General features: G+C 40.5%; 1 protein-coding gene across 1 annotated transcript; it reads right to left on the bottom strand.

Annotated features, from left to right (window-relative positions):
- Positions 1-556: 556 nt before the first annotated feature.
- On the bottom strand, positions 557-12048 carry sall3b (spalt-like transcription factor 3b). Its single transcript, XM_074612925.1, has 4 exons — positions 10715-12048; positions 2999-5923; positions 2576-2904; positions 557-1394 (listed from the first exon to the last, which is right to left on the bottom strand). Exons 1-4 carry the CDS (start codon positions 10806-10808, stop codon positions 1002-1004), a joined length of 3741 nt encoding a protein of 1246 aa, XP_074469026.1. The 5' UTR covers positions 10809-12048; the 3' UTR covers positions 557-1001.
- Between the last annotated feature and the right edge of the window lie 11510 nt (positions 12049-23558).

Here is a 23558-nt window from a genome sequence, read left to right as displayed (position 1 = left end):
ATGATCAATAATCCCTCTAAAATACCACATTAAGACACCAAGACCTTGAGGAACACCATAGAAAAAGCCATGCTGTGATTTGGTATCAAAAACCTTTGACATTTGACGATTTCTGCAAGAATTGCATTGTTCAGAGGGTTATTATTATTTTTGTTATTATGGATATGCTGCAGCTTGAGAAGGGTACAGTTTTGCTGCAGGCATTCAACAAGAACGTAAAAGATAAACAACATACAAAAAAAACTCATGAAGTCAATAAATGCATTTTGTTTATGAGTGCATGTCTGTACATGCTTGACCTCTCCTGTTTATCATTATCCAGAAGTTGTTTGTTCCCAGAAAAAAATGCTTACTTGCTTACGTACATAAAGCATCAAGTCAAGAGAGAGGTAAAGATTGCAAAAGTAGTAATGGAGATGAAACTGAATGAAATGAAGGAGTTCAGTCAAACTTTCTACTAGAAAGAACTTAGAACTTAGAATTTCTAGTGTGTGAAATAACATGAAGACAAGTGTTTCAGTGTTTGAACAGAGTGAGGTAGTGAATTGAACATACAGACCGCTTGTTCTAGTTTTTATTCGGGTCCAACAGTTCTCACCATAACATTGACAAGTCGTAGGTAATTGTGGGTATTTATGAGCATATTTTGTGCTTTGCACCAGCTAGCAGCGTTGGGCAGCTGTCCGGAGGAGATAACAGACTCTTTGCATTATTGATCTGAACATATGTTCCCTTCTTCAGAGCGACCGTACGTCTAAGCACCGTAGGAATTTCCAGGTACAGGTTAAACAACGTATTTAGAAAAAAAAAAAAAAAACATTCACAAATGACTGCAAAGTAAAATAGCAAAATGTGAATACCCTACAATTCTCTGTCAATCGATAAAAAGTTCTTTTTTTTAAGTCTATATATAATACATAAGAACAAACAAGATGTTTTACAAATATTTTAATGTCCATAATAGATTGCATAAGTATTAAGTCTCCATTCATCTTTTATTTTCAATTGATTCCAATTTCTTTGCTGTCATCGATCAGCATAGAAAAATGCCTATTATTTCCCAGGTCCATGCCTGTCTTGGTTAGACTGCTTATTGGACTTCCTGCGGTGCTCACTCTGTTCATGCCTGCAGTCAGAGGGTGCAGCTGAGAGATGCCTCTGTTCTGAATCACTGAGATCTCGTTGTTCTTCGTGGCCAGGCTGTTGGCGATAGCCGTCGCGTAGCGGTTCCAAAATCCAGGGTCTACATTCATCGCTCGAGCTGCCAGGTCCTTCTGGAACATCTCCCCGAACTTGGTGGCCTCTCCGCTCAGCAGGGCCATGGGGTTCTCCACCGACAGCCGCCGGCCTCTCCTGGCTGGTGCGTTGTTCCACATGTGAGTTCCCATATGAACCTGAAGATGACATAAAAAGACATTAGATTTAGTGGAGGCTTTTATTTCAAACATGTTTAGCATGAGTGGTCCAGTAAATACTCGCCAGAAAAGGTTCAAACAGAATGTAAAAAAGTTTCAGATGCATCTGTTTGACTTGGAAAGACATTTCATCGTCATCTGTGTTTACAAGATCTGACAGTGTGATAGCTCCACTAGTGGTTTTTGAATGAGTTTAATCATCGGTTAGTCACACTGACACACTGACAGCTGTTGTTGCCTGTTGGGCTGCAGTTTGCCATGTTATGATTTGAGCATATCTTTTATGCTAAATGCAGTACCTGTGAGGGTTTCTGGACAATATTTGTCATTGTTTTGTATTGTTCATTGATTTCCAGTAATAAATATATACATACATTTGCATAAAGCAGCATATTTGCCCACTCCCATGTTGATAAGAGTATTAAATACTTGACAAATCCCCCTTTAAGGTACATTTTGAACAGATACAAAATATGATTAATTTGCGATTAATCGTGATTAACTATGGACAATCATGCAAATAACCGTGATTCATTTTAAATAAAAAAATATTCAGGTTATCGTTCAGATTTTTTTTTTGTTAATTTTTTTTTTTTTAGAGGCGAGGAAAAGACCTAGAAACAAAGATCATGAATCTTATGTGGACTAACACTCCCTTTTATTTTGAAAGTTAACGTTAACATTTCTGGTGCTTCTAATTTTCTTACTTTTGCTAAAGTGTACGTGTATTCTCATGAGAATAAATATGTAGTAACGTACAGTATATAATTTGTACACTTTTTGATGAAAGGGGAATGTTCTGTGTTTAAACAGGAAGTTTAACAGCAGTTTAAATTTAAAAACTGGCTTTACTTTCTCTTTTCGTTCTGGACCTTTCCCTCAGAAAACACATTTACGCAAGAAAACATGTGAATGTTTTGTTCCTCTATAATTGCAGGGAGGTTATGGTGTTGCAGCCTTGCTTTAAAATACTGAGAGAAGGAAGTGTGGTCTTATCTATCCACTATACAACACAACGCAGAGATAGACCCACTACACTTGTAGTGGAATTACAAAAATGTAATTTTAAAATTGATTGATGATTAATTTGTTTATTTTAGCTGAAGCTGTGCAGGACCCTATATCTCATCACAACAGAGAGAAAACCCTCCTTTATCTACCTTCAGATTGCCTTTCGTGGTGAAAGCTCTGCCGCAGATGGAGCAGACGAACGGTTTCTCTCCGGTGTGCGTGCGCTCGTGGATCTGCAGGGCGCTGGCCGACGAGAAGTTCTTCCCGCAGACGTTGCAGTTGTGCTGCTTCGGCGTTCGACGGGGAGCAACGGGGCCGAGCAGAGAGGTCATCCCCGGGCTGCCGACGGACACGTAAGCAGGGGGGATGTGGACGCTGAACGGTGGGTGCTGCCTCTCGGACGGGTGACTGTGACCGTTGACCTCGGTCTTTATCAGGCCCGATGACGTGCTGGTCACCAGGCTGGGGATGCTGTGACCTGCAGGTGAGATGAGAGTGCAGAGGTGAAGTTTTCCTCCCTTAAAATGGAACATTATTCAAACTTTCAATACAACCTCAACACACTGAAGTACCTCTTTCTCTGCTCAGCTGGAATGACATACTATAAGGCGTCTCCTCTTTCACACACAGCTTGCCGGCCTGTATTCCTCTCAGCTCTGATGCAGAGGTAGGAGACTCAGATTGCTCTCTCTTCACTGAGGCTGCCAAAGGTTCTCGGGATTCTGGCCTGGTGTCGTTCACTGCCGGTGATTTGATCGTCACGCCCTCTGAGTTGCTTTGAATCGGAGACACTGATACACAAGGTGAACGGGAGGATTCGGACACATTTGGACTGCAGTTCTCCACCCTTTTCTCTGATAAAGAGTATTTAACGTTGAGCTGGCTGCTGTGATTAAAACCGTTTGTTAGGGGTTTCAGACCAAAACAGTGGTTTAGGTTTATAGTAGAGTCAATCATCCTCATTTGGTTCTCCAGTGCTGCTATACTGGAAACAATGGTGGACTTAGGAGGAGAATTACATTCAAACATCAGGGGTTTAGAAAGATTTGCAACTTCCTCCATGTTTTCTACCTCCTCTTCCTCTTCCTCATTATCATCCTCCATTGAAATATCATCAATGAGGTCATTGTCATTGCTGCTGAGGCTGTCAAAGTTCCTCTCGCTGAAGGAGACATCGCTGTCCATCTCCTGAAGCCCGTCCACCAGGGTGGAGTCGGGAATCTGCCCGACCATGTGCATGCGGATGTGCTGCTGCAGGACAACGGCGTTGGTGAACTTCTTCTGGCAAATGGGACACGAGTGTTGCACCTGAACGGGAGGGTTCTCCCGGTGGACGCCGACGTGAGTCTTCAGGTTGCCTTTGGTGGTGAACGCCCTGCCGCACACTTTGCACTTAAAGGGCCTCTCCCCGGTGTGGATGCGGTAGTGCATCTTCAGCGCGCTCTGGCAGCTGAGGACGCGGTGACACAGGACGCACTGGTTGGGGTCTGTGATCTTTTTGTCAATGTTCTCCACCAGCTGCTGGAGCTTTGAGGTTTCCGATGTTTGCATAGAGTCCAGGAAGCCAACGGTTGGGAATTTAGTGTCGTCTGAGCTGAAGGAGAGGGGCGGAGAGTTGGAGACGGGGGACGCCGAGGCGGCGGGTTCGGGTGTGGTGGCTACAGAAGGGATCATAGTGCTTGTTGCTTCTGTTACTGGGTTGGCTCTCAGTCTCAGGGAGCAGTTCTGGGGCAGGTGCACCCCTTCTGTTTTCAGTATATTGGACGCTTCTGTCTCACGGTTCGGTTGTGGAGACTCTGAAACAGGAGAGAAATGAGCCTCACTGCCTCTGTGGTTAGGTGACAAAGATACACATTCACCAGGAGCCGGCTGGTGGGGAGATTTAACGGATGCTGTTACACTTACAGGGTCACTTGAGCCTCCGATACTGGTAATAGTGGAGGAAAGCGGAAGACCCAGAGTGGCTGGCAGAGCTGCGACAACAGGTTTGCTGTCCAGCCACGAGGAGATGGGTTTTTCTGGAGGGAAGGACATTCCGTAGGGAATCCCAGAACTCGTTGGCACATTGTCTAGATATTCTGGCACCGGGTAGGGGTTCATCTGAACATGAGGATACTTCTCTTTATGCCTCTGGAAGTGCACCTTTAAGTTCCCCTTCGTGGAGAAGCGATTGCCGCAGATGTTGCATTTGAAGGGCCGCTCCCCCGTATGGGAGCGCAGGTGGATCTGCAGAGCGCTGTCGCTGCCAAACACTTTGGCACAGAACCTGCACTTATGCTTGAAGAAGGGCTCCTCCGGGCCGGGCTTCGTTTCGAACAGGGGCACGCTAGGCAGCTTCCCTTTCCTGTGCTTCATCAGGGCCGCGAGGGGGTCAAGTGCATTAGCTGTGGCGGCGATGCTGGCCAAGGGATTGGGGAAAATGACGCTGCTGGGGGGGCTCTGAGGTAGAAATGGCAGGCTGGAGGATGAGCCGAGGAGGCCGCTCTGGCCCATGGGGAGCGGGCTGGAGGAGCTGGGCGTCTGAGAGCAGCTAATGCTGCTGCTGTAAGGAGGCAGTAACGTGGAGATGGCGCTGCCGCTGCTGCAGCTGGAGAAAGATGGGGTTTCTGAGGAAGCTGAGGTACATGTTACATCTCTAAAGGTGGACACAGTTTGTGAGGGGAGGCTGAGTGACCTCTCAAGAGCAGAGGACAAAGAAACAGCAGCCTGTCCGTTGATGGTGGAGGGCATCGTTCCTGACAGAGGCAGGATGGGAGGAGGGACTTGAGAAGGGTAAGGTGCCAGAGACAGAGATCTGGAGAAGGGGTTTAGCGCCGCCTGCGTTGGCTGTCTGTTCATGATGGCTACCTGGCTGCAGATCTGCTCGATGAGCTGCAGCTGGTGAACCTGTTGCTGCTGCAGAGCCAGCAGGTGCTCCAGGATCACCGGGATGGCCGCTGAAGCTGCCTTCCCTCCAGCGCCACTGCCGCCGAGCCCCTGGGAGAACTGAGCGACGGCCACCCTGGTGCTATGGAGGATCTCCAGCGTCACGTTTGTACTCGGCACGCCGTAGCCGCCAGCAGCTGGCACCTGGGGGGAAGTAGACTCGGCTGAGACCGGAGGCCGAGGGCTGGAGGCTGTGGTGTATTTGTCCTGTGGGCGACGCTCGAGCTCCATGGCTTCATCGTGCTCCAAGCCTTCCTCTAAGTTATCCAGACTGTCGTTGTCGTTCACCAGCGTCTCCCCCAGCTCAAAGCCAGCGTCTGTGGACTCGGCCGCAGACGAGTCACTGGACGCCACGCTGGGAACCGGAGAGGGTCCGACAGGAGACTCCTCAGGAGCCGGCATCCCGTCGTTTTCCTTCACTATCAGCACCAAGTTATCCTCAGCACACACTTTCTGATGTTCCCTCAGTTCAGTCCAAGTGAAGAACTCAGCACAACATCTGTCACAGATGTGCGTCTCCTCACTGCTGTGGCAGCCACCGGTCTCCTCTCTCTCCATGCCCTCCACGACGCCTGGAAGCACGACAAAAAAATACAGATTAAGAATGCATAATTGATCTTTTATCGTCCTAATATTTCACCAGAGGGACACATTTTCCTTTATCACACTGTAATTAATCGCCACACACGGAGCAGAGAGTCCATCTTTCCAAGCTCGTGTTGTGTGAACGAGCATTGTTCAAACCCACTGGACTTGAAATTCCACCAGAGATCCCAAAGTGTCCAAAGACAACAAACATGTCAAGCTGAGTTACGAGGAGGTTTTTATAAAATGATGCATCTAGAAACATAATTTGATGTAAAAGAAAAAAACGTATATTTCTATATTTCACCAAACACAAAGTATTGTATATACGTCATATGTAACACTGTGTTGAAAATGGGTTTTTTCTAACTATGGAGCTATTGAAAAGGAAACTGAACGAAAATCTGAGTTCCAAGTTTTAACTGCAGATAACAGGCACTTATTTTTCTCTATCTATATCTGAAACTAGATTTTAGGTAAAGCCAAAGTTTTCCCAACTATTTACAGTAGATGTTTACAGCAAAATTAACATTTTCTGCCAAAGGTAAAACCGTTTTGGAGGAAAATCTGATGCCAGTTGGTGGGTTGTTCATACAGTATGTTGCCAGATCAGCTGAGTTTTTGAGAGTAAAACGCAAATAATAAATAAAAACAAAGGATTTTTTCACCCCAAACTTAAACTTTGATTGTCTCTTATTTAGTCATGAATATTTAATGTAATAGAGAAATACTACAAATGACTGTAAATGTAAACATAAGATGTCGGGAAAATAAAGACTTAATTTACAGCAGCAAAATAATAATAATAATAACGTGGCTTTAAAGTGTTGCCAGAGGTTTTAAACTGGCACCCCCCCCCCCCCCCCCTCCCCGTTTGCAGATGTTAATAATCTTCCCGAAAAATCAATGAAGTTCAATGAAGTGATCTGACCTCTCGATTGTGCATTCAGACAGATAATGAAATCCCATACAGTATATTGATTTGTGTGTGTGTGTGAGTGTGTGTGTGCATTCATACATTTCAGTAATGTGTCTCATCTTTATGCACAAAAATCGCGCGATTTCCACACTTTGTTCACAACATGTTTGTGTGGAGTTGAGTAGAAAAGTGATTGAAGTGTGTTTCTATGCAGTAAATCACAGACATCTGATTCCAGTTTGAAGCAGGAGAACAAATTTGTGATTCTGCATCAACAACACAATCAAAAGTGTATTAATTTGAATGATATAATATCACAGCTTCAATAGACAACATGATGTTGTTTCTATTACAGTAGATACCTGAATGACATGTGCAAGATTTGCAACTTTTACACCGTAATCAAGCTCCACATTTACAGGAAAATAAAAGTAAAAGAAGCCAATAACCAATCCTGATGTGAACAGGATATATATAATATATGGATTTGTTGCTTTAAGTCCTAACTCATTGTAATATCAATCGTCTTTTACTTTTTAAATCAAATAATTACATTTGGTAAAAATAAAATCTGTACACAACACGTCAGACATTTACAATAAAACTCTTGATCTTTAAGATGTGACTCTTTAGAATCACTGCTGCATGTATTCAGGCTTTAGCTCCATTAGGAAACAGACAGTAACACCAGGATGGAAAGATTTGTTCGAATCAATATATTAAATTATTGTAACATACACTCGGGCTTTTCCTGAACAACAATTTACATATTATAGATGGATGTTATGAGGTTTAGGTGTGAATATACAATTCAGATTTATTTTGCCATTCAATATTTTTGTTTGCAATGTGATAATAATTTTCGTATTTTATTAAAAATAATTTTCTTTCCGCCACATAATTATAAAATCTAGTGTGTGTGTGTGTGTTTGTTCTTAAACACAGTAAATGTGGACAATTTAAACGTGCACGTCTTTGTGCTGAATTTAACATGAATGTGTGTGTGTGTGTGTGTGTGTGTGTGTTCGTGTTTCCAAGTGAAGTCAATACACTCCAGTTATCACCATGTTTCACCTCCTTAAAGAATGAGACCCAGTGTGCTCCAGCTCAACCGGACTGGGACGTCTGGTGTATTTAGTTAAACCAGTACACTCAACAAACACACAGTGTGTCTGTATTAATGAGTGATATGTTTGTTAATACATAAGTGTTATAGATGTAGCTTTCAAATGTCTCATATCTGAGATAATTAAACAAATATTTAGTGATCTTTTTTCAGTTCACAGAAGAGGAGTGTAACAGCTGACTGGGTCAAATCTATTTGAGAGTCAAACTGGTCAGAGAGTCGCTGTCTCGCCATGTGGGTGGTCTGAAGATCACCAAGGCGATTCAGCAAACACAGGAGTGAAAACACTTCCAAGCACAGGATTTTGTCTGCGCTTTGTAACATTTACTTCCAGCAAAAACAAAGAAAAGATCACTTTTTGACTTAAAGCTCTGCATATCATTTTCCAAATATAATAACACTGATATAGAAATGTCACCCCTCGCTCCTCAATCCGTAACGTTGGGGAGCAGAAAACAGATTTATAGTCTTGTTTCTCGCTGTGTGGTTTGGCGATGAGACGAGAAAAAGAAAAAGAAAAAAAAAAAATCATGAAGCTGCAGCTGAAAAGCAAATAGCCTCTCACTAGCCCGGCGTTAATGCCTCTCCGCCTCTCTGCGTGACCTCCGGGGCCGCAGAGGTCAGCGGTTCACATGTACTAATTGTATTATGATCCAGACATGGAGCACTTGCCCCTCGCAGGGTGAGGCTGACAGAGGTTAAGTCAGCAGGCTCAATCAAAGCCCATCTCCGAGTGGCGGAGCCCCCCGCCTGGCTGCAGGGCTGTGGGAGGGCCTGAGTGAGTGAGGAGGGCCTCCTCCACACTCGACACCTTTTCACAGCCACAAATGATAATAAATAAATCACTGACCAACATGGAACAAGTGCTGTGGCGAGCATGATTAGAATGAATGCGTGGAATTGGGTTTCAGGCCTTTTGAGAATGGCTCCATAAATGATGAGCAAGTTTGATATTGATATAAATAAATACACATGAACCAAATCATATTACATTATATTAATTCAGATTCATTTAAATGTATGAACTGTCAGGTCAAGCCAGTGTAAAACTTTTTTTTTCCTCAAAGCATTTGCACTAGATTTTACAGAACGCAGAACAAATTCAATTCAAAATTCAGCCAATTTTGGGATAAACACATATCTAATAGTTTAAAGGTTAATTTATGGTTAAAATATCGGTGCTGGTGTGAGTTAGTGCTCATCTGTTAATGTTGATTAAAAGGTTCAAATAACATCCAGGCTTTCCTGCAACATGCACTGGGAGAAAACGTAATTGTTTAATTAAATATTAAAATATTAAAAATTATGTTATAGGCTTCTGGTGTAGCATAACATAGGCTGGCAGTGTGATAAAGAAGAAGTGAGATCTGGTTACAAATAAGGATGATCATTTTTAATAATTATTTCATACACGTTGAGATTAAGAAATACTGGATGTTGAGATTAATTTAATTTTATCGGTTTTGTTTTTCATATTAATTATGAAATAGTTTTTTTTACGGAAAATATAATTAATGTTAATAATAAAGCAATAACAGTGAAACACATGCAGGTAAATACACTGTTATGATCATAAATAATAATTTCATTAAGGCCACGTTTTCAATTCAGATTATTTTTTCCTAAATGTTTCTCATTAAAATGTTGACAGGAAGGCCTCGAGCCTAAACACAGAATAACCTCTGCATTAATAATAACACTTTAACATATATCTTTATTATATATCTATTTCTAGAGTTTATTTTCGTGGGTGTATTCTGTATCTTGGTGGATTTAACAGTCATCCACAACAGGCCTTGTTTCCATTTATCCCCTGAAAAAAACATAAATGAAATATGAAAGTAATTGAATTCACTGTTATTCCATCGTTTTGTATTGTTTACACTCTGTGTCAACATAATATTAAATATTAAAGCTGCACTTTACTGTTGATTGTTTTTATTATCCTTTTTCTTTTAACTTATACTTTTATATTCTTTTACTCGTTTTTATCTGGTACACTTTGTGCTTTTTTATCTTGCTTTTATATATGTAAAGCACTTTGAATTGCCTTTGTGTATGAAATGTGTTGTATAAATAAACTTGCCTTGCCTAAATCTGGATGAGATTGTTTTTATAAAACATTAAAAACTAATTAAAATATACACCATTCAAAATTCTCGTCACCAAATCATAAACTTTTTACAACTAAAACTTTTTTTTTACGAACAAGGTTTCATTTAACTTAAAAACTGAAAACTAAATAATGTAAAAAAAAATAAAATAATGAATAACTTGTTTTTTTGCTAAATTTAGAGTGAGGCAGAAACAGAAAGTAAAAGCACCTAAATCAGTTTAATTTGTGAAGTAGAGCTCATCCACCATTTCAGATATTTTAGAGTCACTAATTTACTATCATTGTAAATTATCTTAAACATGCTCTTTGCACTAAAACCCATTTTAAGTTATTTTAAAACAAAGCTTAAAACTTTCCTGTTTGCTGCTGCCCTTTATTAAACCAGATAATCATCTTATATACTGCACTAGAGCTTTTACTCTTGTGTGTTATATTCTATCCTAGCTTTTATTTTTAGCTTGTTTTTATTTTCTAGCCTTTAATGTTTTTATAACTGTTTTAATTATGTCTTAATGTTCTTTTGCACTTTGTTGCAATGTTCTTGAATGTTTATGTAAAGATCTTTGAATTGCCCTGTTGCTGAAATGTGCTCTACAAATAAAGCTGCCTTGACCTACCATCATCGGTGGAGGAGCCGAGGAGTCCTCCTCTCCGAGGCGCGTCTTCCTCCGTCCTGAGCTGCTGTGGTTTGGTTTGCTTGCGACGGGACATGTTGACTCTTCTCTGCTGCTGCTGCTGTCTTCCTCCTCCTCCACAGACTCCTCATCTACGAGCAGCGACTGGGACCTTTCGGAGGCAGCCGGGTCGGTGAAATGAGCGTGGAGGAGCTGCTGGTGTCGATGTGCAGATCCACGGTGTGCAGATTGCGCATGTCACAGTGTGATGGTGATTGTGATGGAGGAAGGAGGATAAATGCTTTTTACGACTCTTTACTTGCTGCCCTTCTGCGGTTCGATTGGCTGCAGGTCCAGCTACAACTCAGGCTGGATATGGAAATGAGGGATGAGGTTTAATAATGATTATTAGTTAACTTCCTGTCCGGTGCGCGGCTGCGTCTTTACGCACAACTCCGAGCAGCTCCGGCATGGCTTTAGTCCGATAATGGAATCACTGAGTGAGTGGTTTTTGGAGCAGTCTTTGGGTTTAATTTTGTGGCCAAATGCATCTCGGTGTAGTGATTGAGTCCTTATACAAACAAACTCTAAAAACTCTGGATAAAAAACAACTGCATTTTCATCACTGTGCAATACTGGAGAAATATAATTTACTGAGCTTTGAGAATTTTAGATTATTTTCAAAACCAACTTCTGTTGAAAGCTGCTCATCGCTGTACTCACTGATCTTTATTCCATGGTCTGCATGACTTGCTTTTACTTGACAAGCATACTTTGTGATGTGCTGTTGTGTGTAGCTGCGTTTTGTGTGTTCTTTCTTGTATGACTGTAGTATGTTTCTTTGTTTTTTGACCTGCCAAGTGGACTACAGATGTGAATTAGCTTAAAGCTATAATCTGGTACGGTGCATCAAATGGTGACATTTAAACTGTACATGGTCCCTTTTAAATAAAATAATAAAATAATAATAATTGTGTCAAAAGAGTCGCTCCAGTTTGAGCTGTAGATGGATGGATGTCTCGGTTGAATCTGTTTCCTCTCACACAGTTAAAACAGCAGAGCTACACCAGCAGCAGCAGTTTCTCCTTCCACAGGAGGATAGGCTGTATGTTGAGTCTCCAAGAAGCTGCGTAAAGTCCAGAATCGATGCGTTAAAAGAGGTGATTTCTTGCGTAAAAGACAGATTAAACACGTGCGTAAAAGTCAAACTTCGTGCGTAAAAGTCAAACTTCGTGCGTAAAAACAAAAAAGCCTCTCTCAGGTTGCAGATAGGTCCGATCTGAAACTGGTGTCTGTCGGAAGTGAGCCTCTCTGGTTTGTTTCTCCTGGTTTCCTCCTCCTCCGGTCCATCATTAGATGCCCTTCAGCCGGCTGTGATAGGCTGCTGCCAGGAACCAGGAGACCACAGGAGGTGTTGGAGCCATGGCTTCATTTGTTACCACCTCCCACTATTTGGCGCCATAATATCTACACTGTTAAGAATTTCCCAGTAAAATAACAGTAAAGAACTGGCAGCAGGGTTGCCTTTATGTTACTGTAAAATTAACATTATTATACTGTCGCTGAAATTTACAGCTTTGTACTGTTAATGAAAATTTGTATTAATTTCACAGTATTTTACAGTTAATTTACTGTTTAAAGATACTTTATATAGCTGTTTTTCACCTTTCTTTTACATTATCTTACTGATTTTTTTTAATGCACTATTTATTTTTTACATACATTTTAATAAACATAATTTTTTGCCTAGATGAATAGACTTAGCAGGTTACAGACATAGGAATAGTCACACTAAATACAATTAAAGGCACTTAAAAGGCTATAATAGACTTGTTGACACTTTTCCCAAAATGTCTGTCTCTAGCTACAAGCACAGAATGCAAACCATAACAACATGTGAGTGAAGAACAATAAAGCTAATTCACTGATTTTCCAATCATGTACAATGTACAAGCCTCACATGTGCAGATCAGGTCCCAGAATAAAAAAAATGCTGCATGAAACTGTTACTGATGATACTTTAGACAGTTGATCAGCAGTAAATTGATGTTTTTTAAGAATGCATTATAGTTCAGTTAAAGTAATTTAACAGGTTTTCTTTTGTATTAATAGTAAAGCACTGTTTTTAGCAATAACAGATCATTACTGTTGAAATCCTGCTGTAAATTAACAGCAATTGTTTACAGTGCAGAAAAAAAAAAATGTCTCGAAGTTGAAGTCTTCCTTTGAGTGATGACCAGAGGTGTATGTGGAGGGGGAACCAACTTATGGAGTGGAGTTTAATTTTTATTATTTTTTATTTATTTATTTATTTTTTATTGCACAATTTAAGACTTTACAACATAAAAAATAAATAAAAGAATAATTTAAAGTGCAGGAAGAGGCAAAAAACCCACTGGGCTTATCTGAAGCCTCCACCTAGAGACACGATTAATATAAAGAAATAATATGACTACATAATACTGATAACAAACATTAGGACAATATATATATAATAACAACAATAACAATACAGTAACTATATAAAAAAAGAAAAGTGTGTGTGTATCTGTGTTGCGGGGAAGTGTATGGTTAGTGTTTGTTTAAGCGACTTTTTAAACCTAACTAAGTAGTTTGTTGCCTAAACCTAACCAAGTCGATCTATTACTAAACCTAACTAAGTAGTTTGTTAACCAAGCCTAACCAAGTCGATCTATTTTTAAACCTAACGAAGTAGTTTTATTGCCTAAACCTAGCCAAGTCGATCTATTTTTAAACCTTACTAAGTAGTTTGTTAACTAAACCTAACCAAGTCGATCTATTTTTAAACCTAACTAAGTAGTTTGTTAACTAAGCCTAACCAAGTCAATCTATTTTTAAACCTAACTAAGTAGTTTTTGCCTAAACCTAACCAAGTCGATCTATTTTTAAACCTTACTAAGTAGTTTGTTAACTAAACCTAACCAAGTCGATCTATTTTTAAACCTAACTAAGTAGTTTGTTAACTAAACCTAACCAAGTCAATCTATTTTTAAACCTAACTAAGTAGTTTTATTGCCTAAATCTAACCAAGTCGATATATTTTTAAACCTAACTAAGTAGTTTTATTGCCTAAACCTAACCAAGTCGATCTATTACTAAACCTTACTAAGCAGTTTGTTAACTAAACCTAACCAAATTAGTGTTTGTGAGGAGGATATTGATTTAAATATCTATAAAGACTTCTGGGTAATCGTAACAAAACAACATTGTGAGTGTGAAAAAATTAAAAAAACATAAAAAAAGATAGATGGACAACAGGGGGGGAAAAACAATTACACAACAGCAATTAAATGACCCTTTAAGCGACTTTTGAAACATTTGACAGATGAACAGTTTTTCAATAGATGTGAAACGCTACTCCATAATTTGGTTCCCCTAAATCTTATTGAAAAGATAATAAGGTGAGAATAAGGTGTTGAAGGAAGAAAATTAGGCCTTCATTTTTGTAGTTTTTGTTGAACTTTTTGGTGGTTAGATGGCTTAGAAATCACCAACTACAGGTCATACATTTCAATCAAAACACTTATTTGTCACCAAAAGATCCCAGCTGTAAATGAAGCCAACTATCAGATTATGAAGTGTATAATAAAATCTGTTATTGTTTGATCCTCCTCTTCTACAGACCGTAGCTATTTCAAAGCCGAGAGAAGAATGGAGCATACTTCACCAAAGCTGTAATCCCTTTCCACCAGGCATTGTCCCAAAACTTGTAATTATGTGGTATTAAAAGATGCAGCTGGGGGAGGACAGAATCAGCTGTTGATAATTGCAAGTACTACACAACAGCCTGGTATTGATCGGCATGTCTCCTATTCCCCTGCTATGGGGAGATAAGGAGGCCCCACTCCTGCCGGAATATAATTTCTTCTGACCTATCAGGTTTCTACAGACTTATGATGAATAGCCAGAGTGGCCGAGAGGGGGCTTATCTGGGAACTCACCCCTCCTTGATTCGATATTGATTCTTTGTAACCAGCGTCGGCACACAAAATCAAACTAGCTACTACTTGACCATGATCTCTTCCAGATTCTAACTTGGCCCACATGCACTAACGCAGACTCCGCCCGCGGCCTCAAGCACCACTTGAATCTAATCATTGCGTATACATCTGTTAGAGGAACAAATGTATCAATTATTATATTGTTTAGTTATGATGAGCAGCAGAGACGTGTCTGAACAAGTTCAATAAATCAAGAAGAGATGACTCTAAATGGAACTTTTCAGTTCATCAAAGTGCTGCAGGAAGTAACTGAACACATGGAATGACAACAAATATAACAATAGAAACAAAAGACAAGCAGGAGTTGTAAACAATAACATACCAGGATAAACAGTCATGCAACAAATACTACCACTGCAGAGCTTAAACTGTTGAACTTTAGTCACACATGTGCCGGCCAGAGACGCGTCGGTTCAACTCTCCAGTTAAATATGAGGCAGTTAGTAGCAGAGTTGTTGCCTTAGATAACAATATAAACAGGGCCATAGCCAGGATTTTAAAATACTGAGGTCATGAATCATACATGAGGCTTTTACAGATAAGAATTTGGGTGTTTTTTTCCCCCTAGTTTGGTTTGGAAATGACTAACCAGTAGCCTTCCAGTTATACCAGACAAGTGACTAAATGTCTTATTCCCAAAATACAGACAACATGAGCTCAGTGGTAGCTACAGCCCTAACTATCCAGCCCAGTCGCACAGCAGTTAATGAAATAGTTACAAAATGTAATGTATTGATTCATGTACATAGACACGAATTCCAATTTTTTTTCGTGATGGTCAGCACAGAATCAATTTGTATGTAATCTATGTAATTGTGAACCGGGAAGTATAAAGAGCTACGAACGCCAAATAGAGAGGAGGTCGGGCTGGATGGGTGGGTCAAAAAACACCGGACTTCACCCAGGAGACCGGAGTTGGTGTCCCGTGTGAAACCAGAAGTCAAAGTTGTTTATTTGTCACATAACTTCCGTGCTTAAGTTATGGCACTTCCAGAGTTATTTTAACCCAAACCGCGATCTTTTCCTAAACCTAACTAAGTAGTTTGTTGACTAAACCTAACCAAGTCGATCTATTCCTAAACCTAACCAAGTAGTTTGTTGACTAAGTCTAACCAAGTCAATCTATTTTTAAACCTAACTAAGTAGTTTTGTTACCTAAACCTAATCAAGTCGACTTTTTCCTAAACCTAACTAAGTAGTTTGTTGCCTAAACCTAACCAAGTCGATCTATTCTTAAACCTAACTAAGTAGTTTTATTTTGAAAAGACTGGAGTGAAAATGTTGCTGGACATTTGTAGGAAAACGCACAAAAAATCCGTTGTTTAAAGATGTGCTGAGCATCACATGAAAAACTGGAAATTCGTGTCTCCGTACACAAATCAAATAAGATTAAATTTCATGACTATTTCACAAACTACCGTGAGACTGTGTTGAAATAAAAGGTAAAGGGTGTTTCCTGTCATTTGTCATCAGTTCAGATCCTTGAACTTCAAGGTGTTTCTGTTACTTTGTCCACCCTACTGGACACCAATCAACATCATACAGCATTACTGTAGAACATGTATTTAGTTAATTTTAAGCTCCACTGTATGCGTGTACAAGCTTAAGAGATTGTTACCAAGAATGAAGTGTTGTCCATATAAAAGTGAAAATTCTGAGTCAGCAGAATTGAGAAGATTCCCTGCGACCGTGCAGTTTAAGTCCATATGAAGATTACAGTAAAAGTCTGTGATTTACTGGCATCTGAACGCAGCAGCAGATACAGCAGCGTCCTGTCAGCCGCTGCCAGCTGAGGAATGTGAGAGCGACTGAATACGGACAGAGCGTGAGGCCTCAGATGGAGATATGACAAGCTAATGGAGACAGACAGTGATCGGCTACGAGAAAAATGCACAGCTGAGATATATGTCAGGATAGAAGACATGACAAGAGACTCATATGTCTTCATACTGTTTACTGAGTAAGAGGAGAAACTGGTCAGTATGTGCATGGCATATAAGAGAAGTTAGGGCCAAGATTTTACATTTTAAGAAGCAGTTCAGCTACATTTTATGCTCTTAAACTTCACTGTTGTGCAGCCAAACATGGCTCAAACCCCAAGAACCTTATTTCAAATTCTAGTGGAGATCCCAAAGATTCCAAAGTAAATACATTTGAATTTGGTTGAATCGAGGGGAAATGTGTATAAAATGACGACATAAGACATTTAGAATACTTCCAGAATATTTCATTGGACTGATACAGAATATATATATATATATATATATATATGACGTTATCAGACAGTGTGGAATAAAATTATTTTTCAAATGCTGAAGAAACTTAAGGTGAAATGAAAGAGGGGACAGTTGCATTAAATCAGCAGGAGGTAGCAATGGAGCAAATATGATTAAAAAATATATATTTTTATAATCACTATATCCTGACAGTAGTACATGAGACAGGTAACCTGAAAAAAACATATGTCCTCCGGTGCTCCTAACGGCATCTGCAAGATTTCACAGCTGTCAATCACTTGTAAACGGTCAAACTAGGCAGCGCTGATCAAATATGAATCAATTATCTGTTACTGTAATGCCTATTTTGTGCAATTTCGGTCGCCATGTTGAGATCAGTTGAGGAAATACCAAGCACCACCCACCAGCCAGAGCAAACTTTTTCATTGAAAACATTTTACACGAGAAATAAACATTACAGTAACAGAATATTGATTAATATTTGATCAGCGCTGCCTAGTTTGACCGTTTGATCTGAGTGTGCGAGTGATTGACAGCTTCCTCCGTTGAATGATCAGCCAATAGGAACGTCCTCTCTCTCTAAAATGACCTGTGATTGGCCAAAGTCTCCCGTCATGGGATAGATTTTTAAAGCCTGAAAACAGAGCCATGAGGAGGTGCAGTAGTCTAGTTTTCTCTCAGAACACTTGAATTACAATATTCTGAAAGATTATCATGGATCTTTTGCCCAAATTATGCCAAAAATATTCTGCCTACTGCAGCTTTAACCATACTGCCTACTTGCCATGAGTAGATAAAAAAAAATGTTAGTATTGGATTTATAAAAAACTAAATGTTTTCGAATGTAATTCAGTCAATTTTATATTAATGTTCTTTCTAGCAATAGAAATGAAAAAATCCATTCACCTACATTGTATTTAGGTGGTGGCCCAACCTAAAAACCATGGCATGTAACATTTGAACTATATGAATGGGTTAATGAAACCAAAGATAAGTGAGAAAATATGCTTTTTCTTTCTGAGAATTGGGCGAGCTATAACCCTTTAAAGTATATTTGGGGAATTTAGTCAAATCCAGAGATTAGAAGCATCCAACAGTTAAAAAGGTTGGAAGACTGTGGCCTCCGTTTAGAAGTCTGTTGAGCCTGCTGCTGCATTTGATTTACTCTTCAATGAAACCAACTGGATCATAACAATGTTTTAGTTGATAATGTCTTCTCTTGTGGAGAGGGCTCCAGGGTGGCAGTCTGTCTAGCCCTCCACCACCAGCACCGCGCTACATAATAGATCTAAAAGAATTACACTCAGCTCAGCCTCTGTTTCCTCATATAATCACACAAAAGGATTTTTCTTGAAAATGATCATAAATCACCGGCCGGATCAATACGCCGGGCCCGGGCTGCACTAGCCTGATAACACAATCAATACGGGGTATTTGGATTTTAATTAATACATGACGGCGCCTCAGCCCTGAAACGGTGAAATATGACCTCGACCCCTTTTGAAATACGTCCTGCAGAGCATCACATCCGACCCTGGTATCTGCTGCAGCTCATCACATGTCCGATGTGATCTGGTACCTGAGGAGGTGGAGGAGGTGGACCGGAGAGCTGAGAGACAGACGGGTGAGGATGGACATATATTTGTACAAGAAGCAGGAAAAACAAGACTGAGACAGTCAAGCTATAGCAGCTCTGTGAGGCTATACTTAGGTACTTTGAGCTATAACATTAGCATGATAACATACTCACAATGGCAATAATAACATGTTGATGGTAATAATTAATGTCTTCTTTCATGTTTTTTCCTAAGTACGTGCTTGTATTTTGTCTCTACTAGAACATGTTTACATACTTTAATATTCAAAAAGCACATTATTGTTCTCATACTGTCTGTCTGAATAGACCTGTATTCACCCTCTGTGTCTGAATCGCTCCGTTTTAGCGCCTGTCCCTTTAAGACCCCGTCATGGTGGCACTAGAGAAAAAGACAGAGGCCCTGTTCAGACCTGGCATTAACATGCGTCATGGGTGATCTGATCACAAGTGGACAGCTCTAAGTACGTCTGTTCACACCTGGCATTAGAATGCGTCTCCACATATACGTCTCCAGTGACCACTTGTGATCCGATCTCACTTCCCCGCTTTATATGCAAATAAACACGTAGTAAACACACAGCTACTACAGCAGACGTTGTGACGTAAGATTACAGGAATGACAGTAGTAATGTCCTACATATTCAGGAATTTGGGTACATTATATTAACTTTTTATTAACATAAATATATAAGGTTATTGTACCGGCGGTCCCTAGGGACCTCCATGCTGCCAACATTGCCGCCTTTGCCGGGCAACAGCGGGGTACAGAGCTTCAGAGAGCCGGGGAGGAGAGCGGGCGGGCGGGCGAGAGGGTGGGCGGGCCTGTTTCAGTTCTGTACAAAGCACCGGGACACAAACACGGACACATCTCTGACAATATGATAATAGTGCATTTCCCGTCCCTAGTCTGATAGTCTGTAGATATGTAGCCTGTAGATAAGATATATTTGAATAAAATACAGATGTACCGACTATATATATATATATATATATATATTTATATGTTTCCATGCTGCGAGGCATGAGGAGCACAGTGAGACCCGCGGATCCCAGCGGGACGTCAGTTGAGTAGGCGGTCCTTAATGTGGCCCAGACCACCTCTCAATGTGGTCTGAGCGATTGGATCTCAATGCGTCTTGAGTGCGTTCACACCTGTACTTAGTTAGCTGTAAACTTGTGATCGGATCACCCAGGATGCATGTTAATGCCAGGTGGTCTGAAACAGGGCCAGAGGATCAGCACAGTCTGATGGATTCATCTTCAGGTCACCGGGAATGTCGACATGATTTCATGGCGATCTATCCGATAGTTGTTGAGATAAAACAAACTTCAGCAAGATCTACTTGTTTGTGGTTCGAAATGAAAATTCAGAGGATCAGTCAGGTCACAAGGATTCATCCTCTGAGGACCATGAATGTCTGTTCACAGTTTCGTGGCAATCCAATAGAAGTTTGGATATTTCAGTCTGGGCCAAAGTGGTGGACTGACCGACTAACGCTGCCATCCATAGAGCCACGGCTGCTAGCACGGCTAAAAACAAGAGACTGATCACTCCGGTCCATCCTCACGTCCCTCCAGAGAGACCAGCAATTGTCAAAGCTGATATGGAAGCTCAGACAGGCTCCCTCGCAATATCCAAAACCTTCACTCAGCAGTTATTGCGGCTGAATGGGAGCAGGTCCTTCATCCCAAAACACAAAGCAAACGGGGGAATAGACCAAAAAGAAATCAAAAGTGAACAAAGAGGGATTGAACAGAGAGCGGAGAGTGATAGACAGCTCCGAGACAGGGCTGTTAGGTTATGTAGACTGAGGCCTGAGTGGCCGGGAAATTTCTGATCGCTTTAATTCACTACACACCGACTTGGCTCGGCTCTCTCTCCCCCCTCTCTGCTTTTATCTAACACTGTGTTTCTCTATTGATTTTTTTTTTCTTTATCTTCAAGGCTGGATAAGAGGACAGAGAACTACGGGAGTGAGAGTGAATGGAGAACTTTCCTGAAGATTGCTGCTATTCTCCGACTTATTGCCTCCTGTCCTTCATGGTTTCACATGACGTCCCGGGTGTCAGGATCGCCTTCAAGCCGTAAATGAGGAAGCTGATGATACCGGCGGACTGGGATCAAAAAGGAGGAAATTGGCTGGAGGTGGAAAGAAATGGAAGAAAATTAAATATATTTCTAAAAGCGTTGGATAAATATCACTTCGGTGTAAATATTTGTTGGAGCACATGAAGGCAAAGAGAAAGAAAAGAGAATATTTCCTTCAGGGAACTTGTTGTTGTCGGAGGAAACTTGCGGTGAAGGTGTTGAGATAATCTCACCATTTAGAGCAGCATGGGAGAAACAGGGATGCAGATTAAAACACCTCCTTCGCTGCTGCTTTCTTACACATAAAAGCTTCATAATGATGTGTTTGGGACTTTGTTGACGTACGAGCTTACATGACAACAAACCTAACGGCGAAAAAAAAGCTGCAAATGTCAGGGAAAAAAAAAAGAGGAAATTATTCCTTCTCACAAACTTGCATGCCAATTACAACAATGGCAGCAATAAAACAGTAGTTAATTACAACTTTGAGCGAGTTACATCTGAGGCCGGTAGAAGAAAACTATACGATGTAATGTAGTCGCCGGCTTCTTTACATGAACTACACCAGAGCCTGTTGGGACTGATTATTAACTGAAAGAGAGAGAGAACCTTTTCAGGCAATAGATTTCTAAAAACAAAGAGGAGATGGTCCTGAATGTAGCAGCAGGACGCCTCTTTCTCATCCCAGAAACAATTAGACAACACAAATGTTTCGAATAAGAATAGATGTTTCCGGATCAAAGTGAAAGTAAGAAGTCTTTTGAGAGCCGACTAACAAAGCAGACTACCCACAGGTAGCCCTTTGTTTCAACTCCAGCATTTCATATCAACTCTGACAAATTGACAATTACTTAATCTGGGAAACAGGCAGAGCTGTTCCTGGAAAGGGTTTTATATTCAAGGTAGAAATCAACAAACAGTTGATCATGTTTTTGTACCTGAAGGTGTCTTATTGCAGCAACAATCAGTGCTGGAGAGTAACGTGACTCAAGTGCTCTATCTAAGTACAGTTTTGAGGTACTTTGCCATTTTCAAAGGGGTCCCTTGACCTCTGACCTCAAGATATGTGAATGTAAATGGGTTCTATGGGTACCCACGAGTCTCCCCTTTACAGACATGCCCACTTTATGATAATCACATGCAGTTTGGGGCAAGTCATAGTCAAGTCAGCACACTGACACACTGACAGCTGTTGTTGCCTGTTGGGCTGCAGTTTGCCATGTTATGATTTGAGCGTATTGTTTTATGCTGAATGCAGTACCTGTAAGGGTTTCTGGACAATAGTTGTCATGCATTTGTGTTGTTAATTGATTTCCAATAATAAATATATACATATATTTGCTAAAAGCAGCATATTTACCCACTCCCATGTTGATAAGAGTATTAAATACTTGACAAATCTCCCTTTAAGGTACATTTTAAACAGATGAACAATGTGTGATTAATTTGCGATTAATCACAATTAAATACCTAAATCGATTGGCAGCCCTAAATGCAACTCATGTAAACTGTACAGAATATCAGGGAGACAATTATCTTTCCAGGAAATCCACTGATGAGAAACATGTAAGTGAAGTGAAACATTGCTTTTTGATTTACATGATCAAACGGATGCCGGACACAAAAGAAGCCAACAAGTTAAAGTTACTGTGAGGAACTTTTAACTGGTTATGAAACAGTCTCAATTTAATCCTGATGCTTCTATATGACCTACATCAGTAAAAAAGACCATCCGTGAGAAGATTGGCTTTTTCGATATAGTTATTGTTAATGCTTGTCATTGGTGCTACCGGACCCGATTCTGCGCAAAATCAGCCAAAATCATGCAGGTTCACCAGTAACTCCTTCAGCTCAGACTCCAGCGAGGCCTCCTCCGGCCTGCAGTCGGCCAGGAGTCCCCGGTGGGAGCCAACACCGACACCCCGCTGATGGAGGCCCAGGACGTATTGCAGAGCCCGCTGGAGGGAAGGGAGGATCGGGAGAACCAGAACCAGGACTGCGCGGGGAAGACTGTCAGATCCCGCTGCAGTAGAATGAGAGGTTTTCTAAAGGGACTCTGGTGCTCGGAGATGCTACCGCTTTTGTCCACAGGGACCGCCAAAATCAACACAAAAAATTAAAGTTTCCGCGTACTTTAAATATTTTACATGTAAAACAAAAGACTATTTAAAATTACGTTAAACATTTTTAATATCCTGAAAATCTTAAAAATCTTTTTTTCTTTTTTTTTATTTAAAAATCTCTAACATGCCATAGAAAATCCTAAAAATACTATTGTTATATACTATTTCCATTTTCTGTAGCTTTCTACTTCTACTTGACTACATTTCAAGGGTAACTGTTGTATTTCTTACTTACGTAACGCTCATAGTTATGAGTTATTTAGCAGATAAACATTTTAAATAGAACCCTAATATTAACTCATAACATAATGGTGCATTGTTAGAGATTAAAATGCCCTGCTGCATATAAAATGGCCTAATATCTGAATACTTCTTCCACCAGTGGCACAAACACACATTGAAGCAGTAAGAGGAGCCCCGCAGGCGTCTTTGACACGTTAAAGCAACATAAAGATGTTTTAGCCTCTCAGTAGGAGACAGACAGCGGACAGAATAATGATAAGGAAATTCATCCTAAAGCACACCAGAGTGTCCTCATGACATAGACCAGAAGGCCAATAACTGCTGGTAACCACAGCCTAAAGTTTGTCCTGCCACATCATCAGAGATGTACGGAAGCCCTGAGAGGCAAGTGAGAAAAAAAACATCCTGGTGACCCATTTGCGAAGTCTATATAGGAGAAAATAGGATGATTTTTCGAAGATCTTTCTGAGATTAGGTTAGGTTAGGACCGCTTAGCGGGATCTCGGTTGTCAGGGTTAGTTAAACCAGATAACGAG

This window comes from Sebastes fasciatus, chromosome 17, assembly GCF_043250625.1.
Source record: "Sebastes fasciatus isolate fSebFas1 chromosome 17, fSebFas1.pri, whole genome shotgun sequence".
NCBI lineage: Eukaryota > Metazoa > Chordata > Actinopteri > Perciformes > Sebastidae > Sebastes > Sebastes fasciatus.
This window is presented reverse-complemented; position numbering and strand designations above follow the sequence as displayed.